At 34.7% G+C, this 20,728-nt stretch overlaps 1 protein-coding gene across 1 annotated transcript in view; it reads left to right on the top strand.

Moving 5' to 3' along the window:
* ZNF385D (zinc finger protein 385D) overlaps positions 1-20,728 on the top strand; it is a 538,925-nt gene that overhangs the window by 295,926 nt on the left and 222,271 nt on the right. Inside the window, exon 3 of the mRNA XM_053714223.1 lies at positions 3,551-3,727. Coding sequence (XP_053570198.1) covers positions 3,551-3,727 — 177 coding nt within the window. The remainder of the gene's footprint in view (positions 1-3,550; positions 3,728-20,728) is intronic.

The following is a 20,728-nucleotide window of genomic DNA, read 5'->3' as shown; positions in this document are numbered from 1 at the left end:
TCTTTGATATATCAAGGCCAAGATAAGTACTGTTTGTAAAAATAGTTCTAAATGAGGTGTCATCTTAAATATCTTTCAAAATATTTAAAAAAAAAAAAAAAAAAGCAATTTGCCTTGGTAATAATGTAACAAAGTTAAAAAATGATGACGCAAAGACAAGGCCACAGAGGAATGTTACAGATTTCATATGAGAAGATGCACAAGTGAATTAGGAAGACATGCCAAGATAATTATGTAGGAATTCTTCTGTCTTCAATCTCTTGACAAAGTACTTGTTGTCTGGAATTAATGGATGTTGAAAAAATAAAAATAAAAAAGTTTCATTCATAGATAACTGTGACAGATTTTTGTGAAATATTCTACAGTTCATATGTACATTCTTTGTTACATTATAATATAATTATGCTTCTTATAATACAGCTGTAGTATTTTTTTCCCTCAGATGTATAATATAAATGGTTATAAAAAAGATATAATGTCAAAAAGACTGACCTTGAAATAGTATTTCCTATTGTATTTTTACTTACAAATATGCGCAATAAATAGCATTAATTTTAAGTGATATTAGAGGGACAGTGTACCCTACATTTTTCTCCCCTTTAAATTGTTTCCAGTGACCTGTTTTACCTGCTGGGATGTATTACATTGTTTACAAATAGCTTATTTACCTTTATATCAACATTTGAAATAGCTGCCTTTACCAGTTGTTTCCTACCTATTCTAAAAGATTTTATACTTTATAAAGGTTAAAGAATAGATTGACCATATTGCCGCTTTAAGAAGGGACACATGAAAAATACATGTCAGGTTTCTTATACAAAACAGCCCTGACATATGTATTTTTCATATGTGTCCCTTTTTAAAGTGGCAATATGTTCACCCTATTAAAGAAAAGCTGTGCAAATATAGCAAGCAAAAGAAATGATACTCACAGTGGGAGGTACGAGAGATAAGTAATACAATGTTAATTTTCAATTTGTTCTCTCTAAGTGCCTGATATTCAGATGTAAAAGTCTCTGGGCGGGTGAAATTATTAAAAAAGGCTTGCCAGTATTTCTATTTCCCTGGTGGAATGATCTAAAGCAACTTTTTACCCTGAAAACAAGATTTCTCGCTCAGGAGGGTATACTGCATTTTTGTATGGGGAGGAGATGCATACATTACAAAAGTGCACAATAAAATGTGTATTTTAAAAATCTTACAAAATAAATAATTAAATCATTTACATGAAAATATGCAGGAAACATTGTATTGTTAAGGTGCAGCAAAAATGTTAACAAAATTCTTCAGTAAAAATGGTATTTTAACAAAAAATTTAAATTTGTTTGTGAATTACACAGGAATAAATTATATTAAATATGCTCAGATAAAATTGTAATTTAAGTACACCAAATGCGTAAAAAACACAAAGAAATTTGCACTTCTAAGTTGAAAATACAACGCGTAATTGCTGTTTTTTCGTAAAATGGGCTGAACATGGGCATTCCATGGACATGTATGAAATTGTTTGTCTAATCCCAGCGTAATTCTGTAAAGATTTTTCACTACTGATCTCACAGTTTTTTCTTGCAAACTAAAAGGTGTTAAAGGGACACTAAACCCAATTTTTTATTTTGTGATTCAGATAGAGCATGCAATTTTAAGCAACTTTCTAATTTACTCCTATTATCACATTTTCTTCATTCTCTTGGTATGTTTATTTGAAAAGCAAAAATGTAAGTTTAGATGCCGGCCCATTTTTGGTGAGCAACCTGCGTTGTGTTTGCTGATTGAACAGTACCAATAAACAAGTGTTGTCCATGGTCTGAACCAAAAATGTGCTGGCTCCTTAGCTTAGATGCCTTCTTTTTCAACTAAAGATAGCAAGAGAACAAAGAAAATTTGATAATAGGAGTAAATTAGAAAGTTGCTTAAAATGTCATGCTCTATCTGAATCATGAAAGAAAAAAATTTGGGTTCAGTGTGCCTTTAAGCTTTTCTCAAAACACTCAAAATACTTATAACCATAATAGAAAAACCCATGCAGAAGAAAATATGTAGAAAGCAGTGTAATGTGATTTATATTGGATGCAGGATTTACTTAAAGTGCGCCCCCCGCTCACTGTTAACTTCACTCCATGGAGCAAAGTGTCACTTTCCAGCGGGCTCCATTTCTTTCAATAGGAGACATCTTGCCACTCGCAGGGACTGCCCATTTTTATGATAATTCCACCAGGACTATCCCTGCAAGAATCAGTGAGAAAAAACACATTTGATCTGGTGAAGTTTAGATGATCTGGCCCTTAGAAATGGGCTTTGGTATACAGACAGAGATAATATTAAGAAAAATGTGTGTGTAAATAAAGTGATAAAATAATGAGATCTGATTTCCCTGCTAACTCAACCCATTTTAATTTTCTGTGGTTTCAAAGAACAACACCAGCTATTTCATATACAAAAATAAACAGACACAAGCTATTTCAAATTCATTTTACTTTATACTCTGCAGCTGGTATAACAAGTCATAAGAAATACAAAAAGGGAAATATTATTTTACAGTACACTGTCAGTTTTATTTATTTTTCTAATTTTTAGATAAGAATTTTGAAAATAATGTTGTCTTTTTTCATTTTATGATATGTTTCTCATTTTAACTCTAAGCTCCTTCACTCCACTGTTTTTGTTTTTTATGTGGCATTAATATGGCATTAATGCATGGCATTCTCTTGTATCTTCAGCCAAACTGGAGTTTTGGTTGAGTTGATGAAATCTCTAATGGAGCCTGTATCCCCCAATGGATGACCTAGAGGGACAAGTGAAAAAGAACTCCCTTGAAAAAGATAAATGTTGTTTTTTTCAAATGAAGAGTCCCTTATCCTCTAGGATGCAGGAGCTCACCTTGACAAATGGTGATCTTTAGACATGTGCAGCCATGAAAAAATTGGTTTGGGTAAATTAGTTTACCTGAATATTCATTGGCTGCACTATTCCATATACATTTAATTTTGAACTAAACAAATACTGAATATTTGTAGAACACTTACATTCATTTTCATTAAAAGTTTGCCTGTAGATTTATACTTACCGATTGGCTGCACACAAGCAGAGGGGTAGCATTGCACAATCAGCGCATTGTGCAATATTAAATGTGGGCTGCGTGGTGATGCCCGCTAGCCGCAAAACTGGGTGGATGAGGTTGATAACAGTGAACCTTGCCTACCCACCTATTGTTAAATTGGAGGCCTAAGTATATATCTTTGTAAGAAAAAAAAAATTAAGCAGTTGCATCTAATGATACTAAACAGTATGGTTGTAGTCTAGAGCCAGGGTGCAGCAAATTTGTTTTGAGTGCTACATCATTCTATAGGTTCACCACCACTAGTATAGCGCATGCTGAAGGAAAATAATTTGCTTCAAACTGATGTTAAAATATAAAGCAGAAACTATGCATTTCTAGCACTATAATGTTAAATGCTTCCCTACTGATCATGTTAAAGGTGCACTGTCACCAGATTATATGTTTGCCTGTAATTGTGAAGGTTGTTTATGATCATTTCTATCTCTGTTACAGACTGGACGATTGCTGAGATTAAGAGCTCTCGATGGAGGTGACACCACCTCCACTTTGTGCACTGCAGAAAAGAACTCAGAGCCCCGCTCTGAATTCCTCTGCTTACCAGAAGGGGGGATGCAGCAATGGAGAGAACTACAAGAGCGCATTTTATTTTTTCAAAGGAAACCTCACCCAGTAAGTCTGTAATAAAGAGATTAATTCAACCATTTCTTCTCAAACAGCCAGCTTAAGTATGGAATTATATTTTTCAAGAGTTTGTTCCAACTTTAAATGTACTTATATGAAACTACCATTCCACAATTAATAAATAGTAATTCCGTAATGCTGGTGTATGTTATTTGTCTCTGTGGATTGTATATCCTATTCATTTCTCTGTGGAATGCTGGCGTGTTTGCCTAATATGTTAATCAAGTGATCCAAACACATAAAGATTTAGTAAATAGCAATATTTGTCTAACATCATAGAAATGGAAATAATCATTTTACAAGTCATACAGTTTACCAAGCAGTGTCTGTTTACATATTTACCTCTGACAGTCTGAGCTATCACTGTTATGTCTCACAATTCCTTTGTGAATTTAACATGGCACAAATATTTTATTTAGTATTCTACACACTTGTAATAAAATAACTTTAGAACAACGCATGAAATATTAGTAGATAACTATGTCTTAGAGCAAATTATTTCAAATATTAGCTCTAATTTAAAGCAACAGTGGTGTTAGGACCATTTAGTGCAGTAGAATTGCATAATTAAAATTTAATGATTTAACACCTATTCTGAATTTCAAATAAGCAGTAGATTTTTTTCTGACATTTTTTCCTCCTTTTGTCTGACCCCCTGTATCATGTGACAGACATCAGCCAATCACAGACTAGTATACCTATACTCTGTGAGCTTGTGCACATGCTCAATAGCATCTTGTTCCCTAGAAAGTGTGTTTATAAAAAGACTGTGCAAAATTTGATAATGGAAGTAAATTGGAATGTGTCTTGAAACTGCATGCTCTATCTGAATCATAAAAGTTTATTTTGACTTGAGTGTTCCTTTAAGTAGAATGTTTTATTTTTAGCTATTTGTGCATAGGTTAGAACTGCTCATTAAACCCCCCTCCACACGCACACACACGTTATTCTTGCATAACTGTAATTTACAGTTACATATTTCTGTTACATCTGTTTTTCAACTTTTTTTTTCCAAAGAAAGAAAAGAACAAGTCAAACAATTAAAGCCTGTGTGTAAATGCATTAGCACCAGTTCCATACTCCATGGTAACACATAGGGCCAATTTATCACGGCCCAAATGGGGCCGTATACCCCTGTTTTCAGACGAGTCTTTAGGCTCGCCGGAAACAGGAGTTAAGAAGCAGCGGTCTTAAGACCACTGCGACTTAACTCGTACGCCTCCTCTGAGGTGGCGGACATCAATCCGACCGATCACTTACGATCGGGTTGATTGACACCTCGTGCTAGCCGCGAAACTGCAGGGAGTGGCATTGCACAAGCAGTTCACCAGAACTGCTTGTGCAATGTTAAATGCCGACAGCGTATGCTGTCGGCATTCAGCGATGTCGGGCGGACATGATCCGCTACAGCGGATCATGTATGCCTGACAGTTAGTAAATCAGCCCCATAGACTGAAATGTGCTACCATTTTCTTTAAAATGTCAGACAATAAAGCCTCTGATCGGTTAATGTTCCCTACCATCATTTAAAAAAAAAAAAAAAACTTGCTAAAGGATGGGACTTGGTCCAGTGCTGCATAAATAGGTATATAAGTTATAATTATGCAAAATTACATATGGGATCATGTCCGCCCGACAGTTAGTAAATCGGTCCCATAGACTGAAATGTGCTACCATTTTCTTTAAAATGTCAGACAATAAAGCCTCTGATCGGTTAATGTTCCCTACCATCATTTAAAAAAAAAAAAACTTGCTAAAGAATGGGACTTGGTCCAGTGCTGCATAAATAGGTATATAAGTTATAATTATGCAAAATCACATATGGAATCATCTCCGCCCGACGGTTAGTAAATCGGCCCCATAGACTGAAAGGTGCTACCATTTTCTTTAAAATGTCAGACAATAAAGCCTCTGATCGGTTACTGTTCCCTACCATCATTTTAAAAAACAAAAAACTTGCTAAAGAATGGGACTTGGTCCAGTGCTGCATAAATAGGTATATAAGTTATAATTATGCAAAATTACATATGGGCAGTTTCACCTTGTGCACCATAAGTAATGCATTAAATGTACACAATAACAAACAAACAGATAAAGCCTATCAGCACTGATTGTTTTCATTTTCTTCAAATTTCCCAACACTGAAGCTTCCAGTTTTACATGACATTTACAATAAAGCGTCTCTAGCTGAACTTGTGAGAATTGTTGATCCTTCAGTGGCTGTCACTTGGTAATATAAAGAACTTAAAATATGTGCAGATTGAGCAAGGGCATGTCTCCAAAGCACATTTGATATGAATAACCAGATGTGTTGTGATTGTGCCCGGAGACAGATCATTTTGACTTACAGCAGCCCATGAAGACACTCAGTACATCCCTGTTGGTTTTTCACTATCACACGCAGGGCTAAACATTGCTTTTCTATCATTTTAAATAGCAATGTCTATATCTTGAACTCAAAGAATGTCTATGTTATGTTGCATGATAACAAGTATTAAGTAGGTAATACAAACTCTTATAAGCTGTGTATCAATAAATATGTATGCTGCAGTTGTTTATTTATTGTGCCCCCAACCTATAAATATAACACATGGTATGAATTCTACAATATAAACACACTTGCTCAGCATCAATAAACCTAAAACTTATGTTATGCATAATGGACTAACTTTTTTTTAAATGCTGTGTGCATTTAAAGGGACATTAAACACTAAATAAATGTTAGATAGTATAATGCATTGAAAGAAAAGATTAGTCTGAGAATAACATGTAGATGTATTTGATACATTTTCATTAGTTGTTTAAATAGTGACAAAATAAGATTCAAGTTTTAGTGTCTATAAAACAATGATAACTGCCATGCTGTAACTTAGGTTACCTTTCCTGCTGTGGCCAATCAGGGACAGTTATAAATAGGTCACTAGAGTGTGCAGCCAAAGGCTGTGTGGAATAAAATAGTGTTCTGCACTTCCATTTCTAATAGGAACTGAAAAGCTCACAATTTTAAGGAAAATAAGACAAAATAAATAATGAAAGTAAAGTTGTTTTCATATATACAATTTATCATTTTATATTACCATCTCAAAGTGTTTAATGTTCCTTTAATATAAAAGATTAATCATTTTAAGGTTGCTTATTTAATTTGGATATGTTATCAAAATATTATTGAGGGACTAGAATGAATAATATTGTTACACTAGCTACATATAGTTAAAGCTGATAAATTCAAAGTTCAGTTCACACCAGTCTAAAACGTTCCCCTCTGATTCATGTTTGGTTCTATTGATCCATGAAAAGGCAAAACAAACAAATAAATCATTTTCTAATATGTCTTGTTTTAGGGGGAAAATCCTGAAACTTGAGGTGTCTCAAAGAAAACAACATAAGTTTTAAAATGTCATTAATCAATCAATACAACTACTTTTTACTCATCAAATGTCAACTATTTCAAAATGCTAGGTAGTTGCTAACTATAAATATTCTCAACCCATTCCTCTTGTGAACCTTTATGCAAAAAATCATTCATCTTTTATCTAATCTCACAAGGTAATCTTGTATTAGAATCTACTGCTTTATTGACAATGTATTTTCAATATATAGATGGTTTTAATATATGACCTATTTCTAGTGGACTAAACTAAATTAAAATTATACAATAAACAGCGTGTTTTTCAAAAAAATGTTTTTACCTTTCTTTATACAAACATTTCTTTACATGTCACTATCAGTCTTGTCTTTAATCCTCAATATGTTAGGGTGCTACCAAAGGTTGGGCACAAAGCTATGTATCAAGACAAGAAGGTCAAACTCATACATCGGACTTGAAAATATATACCTGTCAACACCTTTGAGCATTAAGGTTGCTATAAAAATAATTGTGGTACCTACAGCCCCATAGATGGTCTTTTTTAACATTGAAGTATCTCTTATTAAAGGTACACTGTACTCATATGTATATCTAGCATTCATATGAAAAAAACAGCATTTAAACATGATTATTATTATTTTTTACCTAGAAAAGGAAGGTAAAGCTGTTTAAATTTAAAGTAATAGAACTGTCTCTGTTGCATACTTCCTGCTTATCGGTTCAAATTAGTACAGCTTTATTAAGTCTTCTTGGCATATACAAAAATAAGCAATACTCCTTTTTATATTTTATAAACACCTATAACCAACTTATTTGTTTTTATTTGCAACTTACATTGGAAAAATGTTTGCAAACTTCAAATAACAACCTTTAAAAATCTATGGCTATTTATGCAATAGGATTACCTCTTAAGCAGTGTCATCTGTCTTTTATCGTTCTCAGTTTAGAGAAGAGTATGTGAGCTTTCTATATGTCTGTCCAGAATAAGTTATTGTCTGCACTCTGCCACACTAGATAATAAACTGCTTTGTGCAGGTCATAAATCACTCGGTTCATAAATGTGAAGCATATATTACCTGGAGACTAGTGAAATTGTCACCATATGGGAGATTTTTGTAGCCATCTATTTCATGCAGTATGAGCTTTCAATCCAATATTGATCTCTAGATGTGTGTAAGGCGGAATACATTTAAAATGTTTATGGTAATAATAATAGTTGGTGTAGAGAGTTTTTGTAGCAAAAGATAAAATATGTTATTAAATTATACGTTTATCTAATACAGTATCTGAAAATTCATGGGATCTCCTAATAGTGTAAAACTCACCTTTATTATGCTACAATAACATTTTAAAGGGACACCAAACCCAAAATTTCTTTCATGATTTAGACATAGCACATAATTTTATACAACTTTACATGTTACCTCTTTTATATAATTTGCTTCATTCTCTCTGTATACCTTGTTGAAAAGCTTACCAAGGTAGGGTTCAGCAGAAGCAAAGCACTACTGGTAGCTAGCTGCTTATTGGTGGCTGCACACATATGCCTCTTAGTACATCTGCTCAGCAAACTCCCTGTAGTGCTTTGCTGCACCTTCAAAAAGGATATAAAGAGAATGAAGCTAAATTTTTATGCTCTTTCTGAATAATGAAAGAAAAAAAAATGTTACATGTTCCTTTAATGGTTTCTCAGTTTACTAATGAATACAAGCATTTGCAGAGATCTAGGATTTTTCTTATTTTCCTAAGACATAAATTTACCTATTGATAGTATCTGATGCACCCATGATGGGATCATATTTAGCATCAATGTTCTGATGAATTACCAGTTCAGAGCTTTAACGGGCACTTACAATAAATAAGCATGTTTCCCCTTTGAAAAATAATCAAATGTGTTGAGCCTTTACTCTTTCTCTGATATCAATTATTTCATCATAAAAATAAATTGCAAAATGGAAACTTAGCCTCTTCAATCTCCCTTGTGATTCAAGTAAAGGAGAATGACTGCAGGGGGTCAGAATCTGAAAATAATTACTTTGCTCGTGCAGTATTACACACTCCATCCTCAGCAATTACAAGCTGTTAGAATGACTTCAATGTTTTTAAATCAGAAGGGGTACTTCCTTTAGGCTGTTTTGCAGTTCTAGTCTTGAAGCATCTGCAGCTCAATCATTGTGATTGATCCTCACCTGTGTTTAGGAAGAAGACTTCTTAAAAACTGACCTTAATGGTACTTGAGAACTGTTGTTGGTAAATGCTGTACTACTGAAAAGAGATGAATTACATCTAATGTATTTAGGGCCAGATTACGAGTGGAGCAGTTTTTAATGGTCCCACTTGAGTGTTAACTGCGCTAGAATTAAGCTTTTTGCACTTGTCGGGATGCGCACATATTATGAGTTGAAAGTAAACTGTTTTTGATTGCGCGTTGGAATATCACATGGGCATTCACGTATTCCCCCATAGAAGTCAATAGAGTAAAAAAAGTTGAAAAAAACCCTAATCGCACACAATGTATTTAGAGGAATTTGGTTGCACCTCACTGACGAGAGGCCCAAATAAGGCTGAAATGATCATCTGTGCTACTGAGCTGTTGTTCATTTCTAATAGAGCGCTTCTCTTTCTGTCTGAATTTGTACTACATAAACCTACTGTCTGGCGCTGCTTTTTTTTTTTTTTTTTTTAAACGAGCCACAGGGTTGTTCTCAAATCACTAAAGGAGCATTCTCACTGTTCACCTTAATTTACTGCATTACCCGCTTGATAAAGCAGAATTTGTATACTGAAAGATTAGTAGACACATGGAATAGATTCTAAAAAGGATTACATAAAATAACAAAAATGCATGACTTCACTTGTTGTTCTAAATAAGATATATATATATATATATATATATATATATATATGTCAACATCAATAAAGGGACATGAAAGTCAAAATTAAACTTTCATGATTCAGATAGAGCATGCAACATTAAGAGACTTTTCAATTTACTTCTATTCTCAAATTCACTTTTTCTCTTGGTACCGTTTGTTGAAAATACATACCTAGATAGGCTCAGGAGCAGCAGTGCACTACTTGGAGCTCTCTGACATCCCAAACTGATCCAAAGCATAATTGACAATCCCTGTGCCTGGCGCCATTGATTATGGCATAAAAACAAGCAACGTTCGGGGATTAACCCCTTAGTCATGCTAAGCATGACTAAGGGGTACATCTTGTTTTTATGTCTTAATAAATATTATACTGCTTTGAAGATAAGGTCCTGGTGACAACTTGTGCTTATTGATATTTGGAGGGGGTTGAGCAGTACACTCCAGTCACACGGGCACCGTACAGTTGTGCTGACCCTACTCTTGGTTTTATTGATTACTGAATGCTATGACCAACTGATCATGCAGTGATAAATATGGCCAACAAATGCTGCCTGCTCCTTGTGATCCTGGGCAGACAATTTCCCTACCTAGAAACCTTGTTCATCTGGAGAATGATAAAATTGCCCTTAGTAATTTATCTGAAAAAAAGAAGAAAGAAATCTAAATTTTGTTTTGCTACAGGTAAAAATTCACCTCTAGCATTATAGTTACCTCTAGTGCGCTGGAGAGCCATGCTATAGCACTAATTCAACACAAAACATTAATTTCAATAGAGATGTGCATTTGTATCGAAAAATGGCTATTTGTTTCATTTTCACAAAACAAACATCTGAATGAATGCACCAATGAAATTTATAGAAAAATAAAAAAAATACCAAAGAAATTTGTCAGTATTTATTTGTTTTTTTTAAATTACCTTTAATGGGTTAAATATTTACCTCTATCTCACTGGAGGACCTGGGATTCACCACCATAAGCCTGGGGCTCTGAAAAGAAGGATCAGAGTTAGCATGGCTCTCCAGCGCACTAGAGGTAACTATAATGCTAGAGGTGAACTTTTACCTGTAGCAAAACAACATTTAGATTAATTTAACAAAAACTAATGTAAATGTTCCACAAATACAGAATAGTGCAGCAGACGAATGTCCAGGGAAACAAATATCCCCGAATATTCATGCAAAAAGATGTGGAAGAACTGAATTTTAGAGAATAGTGAGTGACCTAACCCTAACTTTCCACACTGAACTGTAAAAGTTAACAATAAGCAGGGGCTAGTGGATTTGTGCATTTATTATTGTCACAACAGTCTAAGGGTTTATAAGACCATCTCAGTATTTAATTTGATGCTAAGTGAATTGCATATTGACATTTACATGTTTTGTATATTGTGAGGTTGAAAAGTACTGTAAGGCCCCCATTTATGAAGCTCTTTATTCAGCCCTCTTACTGATTGTTAAGAAGCACTAGTTGTCTGACCGCTGCTTCTTAACGTGTCCACAACTCTGATGTCAAACAACCTGGACTCATTTATCTGGGATGACTAACAAACCAATTGCGTGAAAGTAGAGAGTGGAGTTGCAAAAGCGATTGGAGGCTCCAAAGGAATTGTAAATGGAGGGCTATATGTGAACCTTTACATATATTACCACTAAATGTTATTTTTATTTTTTTAATGGGAAAATGCAAGCCATCTCAAACCATTGTCAACCAGCTATTATCAATAAACATGAATGTCTAAGATTAAGTATATGACATTAACATTATAATAGAAAATCTGTTTTTAATTAAATGTGTGCTAAAGAAAATGCAGGATAATGTCTTTCCAGTATCTGTAAAGCTCCACTCTTTTATTTTAGAGATAACATTTTTAAAAGCACCAATGATCAGAATAGAAGTATTAGTTATTGATCTTTACAGAAATCACAAGAAATATGAAAAAAATTATTGTACTTATTGTACTGTTTACTAACATTTTATCAGAACATACATAATTCACCATTATATATTTAAATGTTATTGTTGTGTAAAAGTATATACCAAAGTAATGGATTTTTAAAAGTTGGTTAATAAGAAGCCTTCATGTAATTTGTGTTTTATATATAAAAAAAATCTAAAAATAATGCAACATCCTATAAAAAAGGAAAACGTATTGGTGTGAGAAAAGCTCTAATTCAAAATACTAGTAATAAAAGTAATAATAATAATAATAATACCAGTATAAAGCTGACTAGTACCATCCACAAGGTGCAGTGGCAAGTTATCTTTCTTTGAATATTCATTTTTAGACTCTTGATTGTTGAATAAATTCAAATCCATTTGTATCATGTTAATCAGCTAATTAAAAACAACTGTATTTGCTATTTACTTTCATTTGTGGTCCTTTTTAAATGTTTTTATTGCATGCAAAATAGATGAGCAGTTATTTTAAAACACTAAATAAATTTAAAAAAAAATATTAAAATGAAATGAATGTGTGTTGTGTGTGTGTGAGAGAGAGGGAGAGAGAGATGGAGAGAAAGAAAGAGAGAAAGAGAGAGAGAAGGAGAAAAAAAGAGAGAAATAGAGAAAGACAGAGAGAGAGAGAGAGTTAAAGAGAGAAAGTCACATTGCATGTATTTTTAACCTGTTTAGGGCCAGATTACAAGTGAAGTGATATCTAACGCTCCCGCTCGAGTAAGCTTCTTGCACTTGTTGGGTTGTGCTCGTATTATGAGTTGAACATAAACTGTTTTCGCTTGCTCGCTAACCCAACGAGTACAAAAAGCATATTGCGTGCACGTACACATATTCCCCTATAGTAGTCAATAGACAAAACCTGATTGCATATTCTCATGTCCGCTAACCGGACATGAAAATATGAGTATTTCACATTCCAATGTTCTTCACATACAAGAATTTATATATATATATATATATATATATATATATATATATATCCTCCATGTGTATCTGCACTCACAATGTCATATAGTCAGCAACCAGGGTGCCAGATCAGTAATATTCACAGCGATCTTCAACAAAGGACTGCACTCACTGGATTTCCAAAAAAATACTTATTTATTAGGTAACGTTTCGGGGTTCGCAGACCCCTTCCTCAGACCAGAATAGACATGCAACTAAACACAGTGATTTATAAATACATTAAGCCCCACCCACCACCAAATCAAAACAGTGAATTGCGCCAAAAATGGGGTTGTCATGGTGATAACCCTTACACCCCTCAGTGCAACCATACTACTAATCCAAAAAGGTCAAATAAACCTCAGTATTATACAGATGCTAACATAACCATACAAGTCATTATATATGTCAATTAATAAATACTTATAGACATCTATGTGTCCCTGTTCAATCCTTAGTTAAATCATTAGATCAGAGGCAAAGGTATACTTAATGGTATCATAGTTAATGAAAAGCATTTAATCATATAAGGTAGATTTATACATATCAGTATATAGCAGATTTACATATAGCAATCTATAACATGCAGTCACAGGGGTAATAGAAATGTGTCAAATCATACCCGACATACACTGTTCACTTAACATAGTGGATTTATATTGTTGATCCATTCTGAATCTTATGAAAATGTGAGCCCTCCAAAACATAATAGCGGTGTTGTATATGCAGAGTATAAATGCCAACTCGTGCTTAAAAACTATGTACACAAAAGCCTTATGCCGATATCTGCCATCCCACCTTATGAAACGTATCAAAAAGGTCACTTACTTTGTATCAGCACAAGCCCCAAGTGTTGTATAGATAGGATCGTGCCTGACTACTATGTCTAGCCTTTGTAATATAAGAGGCGCCAACAGTGAACAGCTCCTGCGCCTGTAGTGTTCATTAGCCTAGCGCATGGCTAATTTACATAAGCCGATGACGTATGCGTGTGTGTTCACGCGTCGTCATGGTAACCCTGATGCCATCTAAATATAAATAGTGTGCGATCCTCACAGCCTATTGTCCTTATGTCAGCTAGGAAAAAATGTTCAAAGCTGTGTCACATTTGAGCAGCCTCCTTTCACATCGGCATAACTTTGTATGTAAAAAGGTAAAGCAAGGTGTGTACACTGAAGAGTTATACTCTGCCCAATTAAGAGCCATGAGATATACACAGTCCTACAGCTATTGTTAGAGATGCAGAGGGATGCATTTGTATTGTAAATGTTACAGTATATTTCTACCATATGATTAACATGTGTGTGGTGACAATTAAGCAAAACAGGGTGATCCATATTGCGTATATACATTTAAAAATATACAAATATACAAATATATAAACATATGACATATGACAATAAAGCATGAGACCTTGTGCCTGGACCCTCAGTTGTCCATACAGCGGAACCTCACACTATATCATTGGTTCACTGTTATAAATGGCAATCAAAGTTTAGCCCTGATGTCCTTAGCTTATCAACAGAGGCGTGTTATCAATATAAAATTAGGACTATAGACATGTATGTGTCCATCCACTCATGTGTTTGGTTGTTGTCCATCTATACAGGGTCCACAAAGTGACCTTCAACCAGTCCCAGAGTATCCAAGGTACCCCTCCATTACCCATATGCCATGTGCTAATGTGACCTGCTTACCTCTGTGTGCTGCCACCAAACCGGTCCATAAAACACTATTAAGTAGGTCCCACCAAGTGTGTATCACACTAGGGCATATGAAGCTCACTGGTTAGTTAACCACCTAGAGTATGACAAAGCAGGGTCAAATTGGTGTGTAATATCCGTACAATAGTCCAGCCATTATTTGTGTCCCACCATTGCGGGCGAATCACACCAGGTGTGTCATCACACGAGCGGACTAGGAGGTAGTAGGATAATATTAGTATCAAAGGAAGCAGCGCCAGTCATTAGACATATTCAGGCCATTGGGGTATAGGGTACCAAGACTATGGATCCATCTAGACTCCATCTGGAGTAGGGTTGTATCCCTATCTCCACCTCGTTTGAGAGCTGGAACATGGTCAATTAAGATAAACCTTAAGTCAGTAACTCTATGTTGGGCCAAGAGAAAATGTCTTGCCACAGGTTGGTCCGATGCTCCTTTATCCAAGGCGCTCCTTATGGCAGATCTGTGATTAGCCATCCTCAGTCGTGCGTTGTCCGTCGTCTTTCCAACATAAAATTGGCCACAACAGCAGCTTAACAGGTAGATCACATGAGTAGTTGTACAGGTGATAAAGTGTCTTATTGTGTACTTCTGAGTCGTGTGTGGATGTCTGAAAACTTTACATGGGATCATTCCACTGCATGTAGTGCATCCCAGGCATCTATAAAAGCCCTTCTTCTTGGTTTTAAGCCATTGTTCTTTCATATAGCATTGTTGTAGGTCTGTGGACATGAGTAGGTCCCTAAGGCTCCTTCCACGTCTGTACCCCATTATGGGAGGATCCATATGTTCAAAAGGTAATCCCAGATCTGTCGCTAGGATCTCCCATCTCTTTCTGATGTCCTGTGCCATCCTTTCCTTCCTTTTATTGTAGGTGGTGGTAAAAATCATCCTCTCTTTTTTAGTCTGTTCCAGACGGTTGGCCTGGTTTCCCTCCTGGGTGGTCACCTCATCTATAACACTTTGTATAAGTTGTATTTTGTATCCTCTTTGTAGGAACTTTTCAGTCATCATTTGTAGTTGTGTTTCACGGTTGCTGGTTTCAGTGTTGTTTCTTAATACCCGGATCATCTGTGACTTTATGATCGCCTTTCTGGTGTGTGGAGGATGGTTGCTGGTTGCTTCGAGTATTGAATTCCGGTCCGTAGGCTTGGTATAGAGAGTAGTAAATAGTTTGTCCTGTTTCTTGTAGATTCTAAGGTCTAGGAAGTCAATGCAATTCAGATCATACTTTAGTTCAAATTTAATAGGGGACTCAAGTGCGTTTAGTCTTGTTACCCAATCATTCAATGAGTCCTCTGTGCCCTGCCATATTAGAAAGACATTGTCTATATATATATTGTTGTGTCTTACTGTATCTATGTTGTACACGTCTATGATGTCACGCTCATAGTGTTCCATGTAAAGATTAGCATATGATGGGGCCATATTTGACCCCATTGCTGTCCCCATGAGTTGTTGGTAAAATGTACTATCAAAACGAAAGTAATTTAGGGTTAAACATTTTTCCAGTAGATCAAGAATCAGAGAGATCGGAGGTCCCACATAAGGGAATCGTGTCAGAGCTAGTGCAACCGCCTTTAATCCATCAGTGTGGGGGATGACAGTATACAGACTTCTCATGTCCATGGTGACCAAAAGGTAATTGTTGCCAATCTCATCCATGGTGTTTAGTATGGTAATGAGGTCACCAGAGTCCCTAATGTAGGAGTCCATTGATCTTACTAGGGGCTGTAGGAGGACGTCAATGAATATTGCTAGGGGTTGTAGCAGGGACCCTCTAGCTGACACGATTGGCCTCCCTGGAGGGTTTTTTTGGTCCTTGTGTATCTTGGGTAAAGTATACAAAATTGGATGAATAGGGTACATAGTGTTGAGGAAATTATATTCATCCAAGCTGATCCAGTTCAGCTGTCGTGCTTCAGATAATACACTATCAATATCCCTCTTAAACTCGTTAGTTGGATCTCGGGTAAGTTTTTTGTAAGTCTGATGATCATCTAATTGGCGTAGTACTTCTTTGTGATATTGGTCATAGTTCATTACTATAATTGCTCCTCCCTTATCCGCTGGGCGAATGACGATCTCAGTGTCATTGGACAGTGATTTAAGTGCCATTCTCTCTGCTCTATTGAGGTTGGGTCTGTGTTTTATATATTCTAGTTCCTTAGTGTCATTTCAAATCATTCTGGTGTAGGTTTTAATACTTGATCCGCATGCTTTAGGTTCAAATTTGCTCTTTGGTTTAAATCGCTTTATTTCTTTTTCCATGGGGGTGTCTTTAAAGTGTTCCTTTAATTTCAGGTTTCTTTGGAATCTGTGTATGTCTAAAAAGTTTTCAAAGTCATCATTAGCAAATGTGGGGATAAAAGTCAGACCTTTATTTAACAGGCTAACTTCACCCTCATCTAAAGTTCTGTCACTTAGGTTGATGACAATGTCAAGTTTTTTCATCTTGGGGGTAGGGGGGGGTCTTCTGTCCACAATAGTTCCCCCTCCTTGGGTGCAGCCTTGACCTCTTGTGTTTGCGGATCTCGTTGTAACCCCTAAAAAAGGTGTCTGTGATGTTGTTGGCGTTTGATTCTGATACCGTTGGTCATTGCTACCGGTCTCGTTGTCAGAGCCTGAGCTGCTATCAATTGTGTTGAGGTATCTGGATCGATAATAATTTTTTAAGCACGAGTTGGCATTTATACTCTGCATATACAACACCGCTATTATGTTTTGGAGGGCTCACATTTTCATAAGATTCAGAATGGATCAACAATATAAATCCACTATGTTAAGTGAACAGTGTATGTCGGGTATGATTTGACACATTTCTATTACCCCTGTGACTGCATGTTATAGATTGCTATATGTAAATCTGCTATATACTGATATGTATAAATCTACCTTATATGATTGAATGCTTTTCATTAACTATGATACCATTAAGTATACCTTTGCCTCTGATCTAATGATTTAACTAAGGATTGAACAGGGACACATAGATGTCTATAAGTATTTATTAATTGACATATATAATGACTTGTATGGTTATGTTAGCATCTGTATAATACTGAGGTTTATTTGACCTTTTTGGATTAGTAGTATGGTTGCACTGAGGGGTGTAGGGGTTATCACCATGACAACCCCATTTTTGGCGCAATTCACTGTTTTGATTTGGTGGTGGGTGGGGCTTAATGTATTTATAAATCACTGTGTTTAGTTGCATGTCTATTCTGGTCTGAGGAAGGGGTCTGCGAACCCCGAAACGTTACCTAATAAATAAGTATTTTTTTGGAAATCCAGTGAGTGCAGTCCTTTGTTGAAGATCGATATATATATATATATATATATATATATATATATATATATATTGCAATATCTATTTACAAATATTTTGAACATATTATGCTATGTGCAGAATATTGGAATATTAAATATTTACACTAAATAAATACATAGTTAAAACCTTTATTAGATGTGAATATTGCATAAATATGCTTTTACATGTTTTCATCTACTTAACTTCAAAGGGCTTCAATGCATTTATATATATGTCTATAAATATGTACATATGTATTTATGTGTTTATACATATATACACATATAAATAAATAAATTCATATGTACACACACATTTCTTTTTAGATGTATATGTATGTATCTCAATGTTAAAACCCTTTGCCTCTAACAGCTGAGACCTCATATCTTTGAGCCTATAACTTTTGTGTACAATATTTTTTTTTTTTATATAGTGTAATTTCGAGTGTAACTATACTTTGTGATGTGTTTTGCTCTGAGGACGCTGTTATCGTTCGATCGTAAATCACGATAGCGTTCAAGCGGTCAAGTTTACTTTCAACTCGTAATATGAGTGATAAGCTTAACAAGCGCAAACATCCGGGATAAACCCCTTATCGCTCGCGCGCAATGTTTGCGTTCCACTCATAATCTGGCCATTAGTGTCAGAGAACGCTGTTAAACCTAAAAATGACTCTAATGCTTATTTTTTTCAAGTTAAAGTGACAGTAACATTTTGAGATTTTGATAAAAATGTTTAATTATGTGTAATTAAAAACCCTGCAATATACTTTTTTTTTTTTTTTTTTTTTTTTTTTTTTTTTGCCTTTTTAATATAATTAGGTTGTGTAAAACATGGGAGGGGGAATGCAAAATTACTAGCACATTGGGTATGAAACTAATAATTGTGGTCATTTGTTACAGTCTCTCTGAAATATTAAACGTCATTTGTTAGTGAGTTTCTCAAGGAGTTTAAAAAGAAAATTGATACGCTGATAGTGTCCATTCATTTTATTAAGCTGGGAACAAAGATGAGAGTTTAATTATTTCCTTTTCAAATGATTTTTGAAGTATGTTAAATCTGCTTTTAATGGAACATTAAGCTACAAAAAAAATGTATATGCATGCATAAGAGTTAAAGGGATATGACATCCAATTTTTTTTCTTTATGATTCAGATAGAACATGCAATTTTAAACAGCTTTCTAATTTGCTTCTATTATCACATTTACTTCAGTCTCTCTGTATCTTTTGTTGAAAACAGTAACATAAGCTCAGGAGTGTGCACGTATCTGGACCACTATTTGGAAGCAGTTTTGCCAACATTTTATCCGTTTGCAAGAGCACTAGATGACAGCACTAGTTCCTGCCATGTAGTACTCCAGACATCTACCTAAGTACCCTTTTAACAAAAAAAATCATGGCAAAAAGCAAATTTGATAATAGAAGTAAATTGGAAACGTTTTTTTTTTTTTTTTTTAAATTGTATGTTCTGTCTGAATCACAAAATATTTTTTTTTAGATTTTATATCCCTTCAAAGTCAAATGTTAAATATAGTGCTGTTAGTAAAAAAACAAAATAGTTACAATTCTTAGTCTGTTATGAAAACATCAATAACTCCCACATCAAATGCACCTAGGAGGAAATGCATGCAGTATAAAACACATACTCAAATTTAAGTTGTTCACTGGCTAAAAAGGACAACTCCTATATATGAGCATAAAAATAAGTAGTGTAATCAAATACAGAAATAAAGTTAAAAATAAATATACATTTTAATCTTTTTTTGCTCAACAAAGATAAAACAATACTTAATTGTAACACTGAATTACAAGTAAAGCTTTATTAAGTCACATTTATCATTTTTTAAATATAATTTTCTTCTGTCTAACACATTAAAGTACCACATTGCATAAAAATGATAACAGAACAAGTGGTTTTGATTTCACACCAAAATGCCTAAATATGTTCTCTTATCTATATGAAATGGTTTTCAAAGAAAGTAAACTATCATTCAATTTATGCCCAATTTTTTAAATCGTCTGGGATTGTCATGTTCCTTGTTCAGAGGAGAATTGCCTGGTATTTTGGGGCTGGACCGACCTTACTTGGCGGGATCAGACTGATATACTTAAGGAAAATCTTCCTCTGTGAAAAGCACACTGGTCTAAAAGAGGTTGCTCCTGGGTGGTAAATCGTCATAGAACAAGCTAATGAGCTGTTTTTCGTTCCTGGTAGAGCGCTTCTCTCTTCGTATGCAAAATACTTAATTGTAACACTGAATTCCAAGTAAAGCTTTATTAAGTCACATTTAGCATTTTTTTTAAATGTAAAAGTACCACATTGTATACAAATAGGCTGACCATATTGCCGCTTTAAAAATGGACATATGAAAAATACATCTGTCAAGGTTCTTATGCAAAACATATCTTTAAACAGCCCTGAAAACAGCCCTGACATGTATTTTTCATGTGTCCCATTTTAAAGCGGTAATATGGTCACCCTACATAAAAATGATAACAAAACAAGTGGTTTTGATTTCACACCAAAATGCCTTAATATGTTCTCTTATCTATATGAAATGTTTTTCAAAGAAAGTAAACTATCATTCAATTTATGCCCAATTTTTAAAATGTTCAGCCTATGCACTAATAAGGTTTCCTGTTTTCCCGATTTACCTATTTGCTCAAATTCTATTATAAAAAAACTTCAAACAACAGTTTTCCTTTTGCCAGCTGCTCTCTGTAAGAAGATACAAAAGACATTTGTGTTTACAAGCTAGGAAGCTAGGAGGCAAACAGTGTGCAACAGTAGTTTTGCACCAGTAGCACA

Source organism: Bombina bombina, chromosome 5, assembly GCF_027579735.1.
Source record: "Bombina bombina isolate aBomBom1 chromosome 5, aBomBom1.pri, whole genome shotgun sequence".
Classification (NCBI taxonomy): domain Eukaryota; kingdom Metazoa; phylum Chordata; class Amphibia; order Anura; family Bombinatoridae; genus Bombina; species Bombina bombina.
The sequence above is the reverse complement of the archived record's forward strand: the minus strand, read 5'-3'. Positions and strand labels throughout refer to the sequence as shown.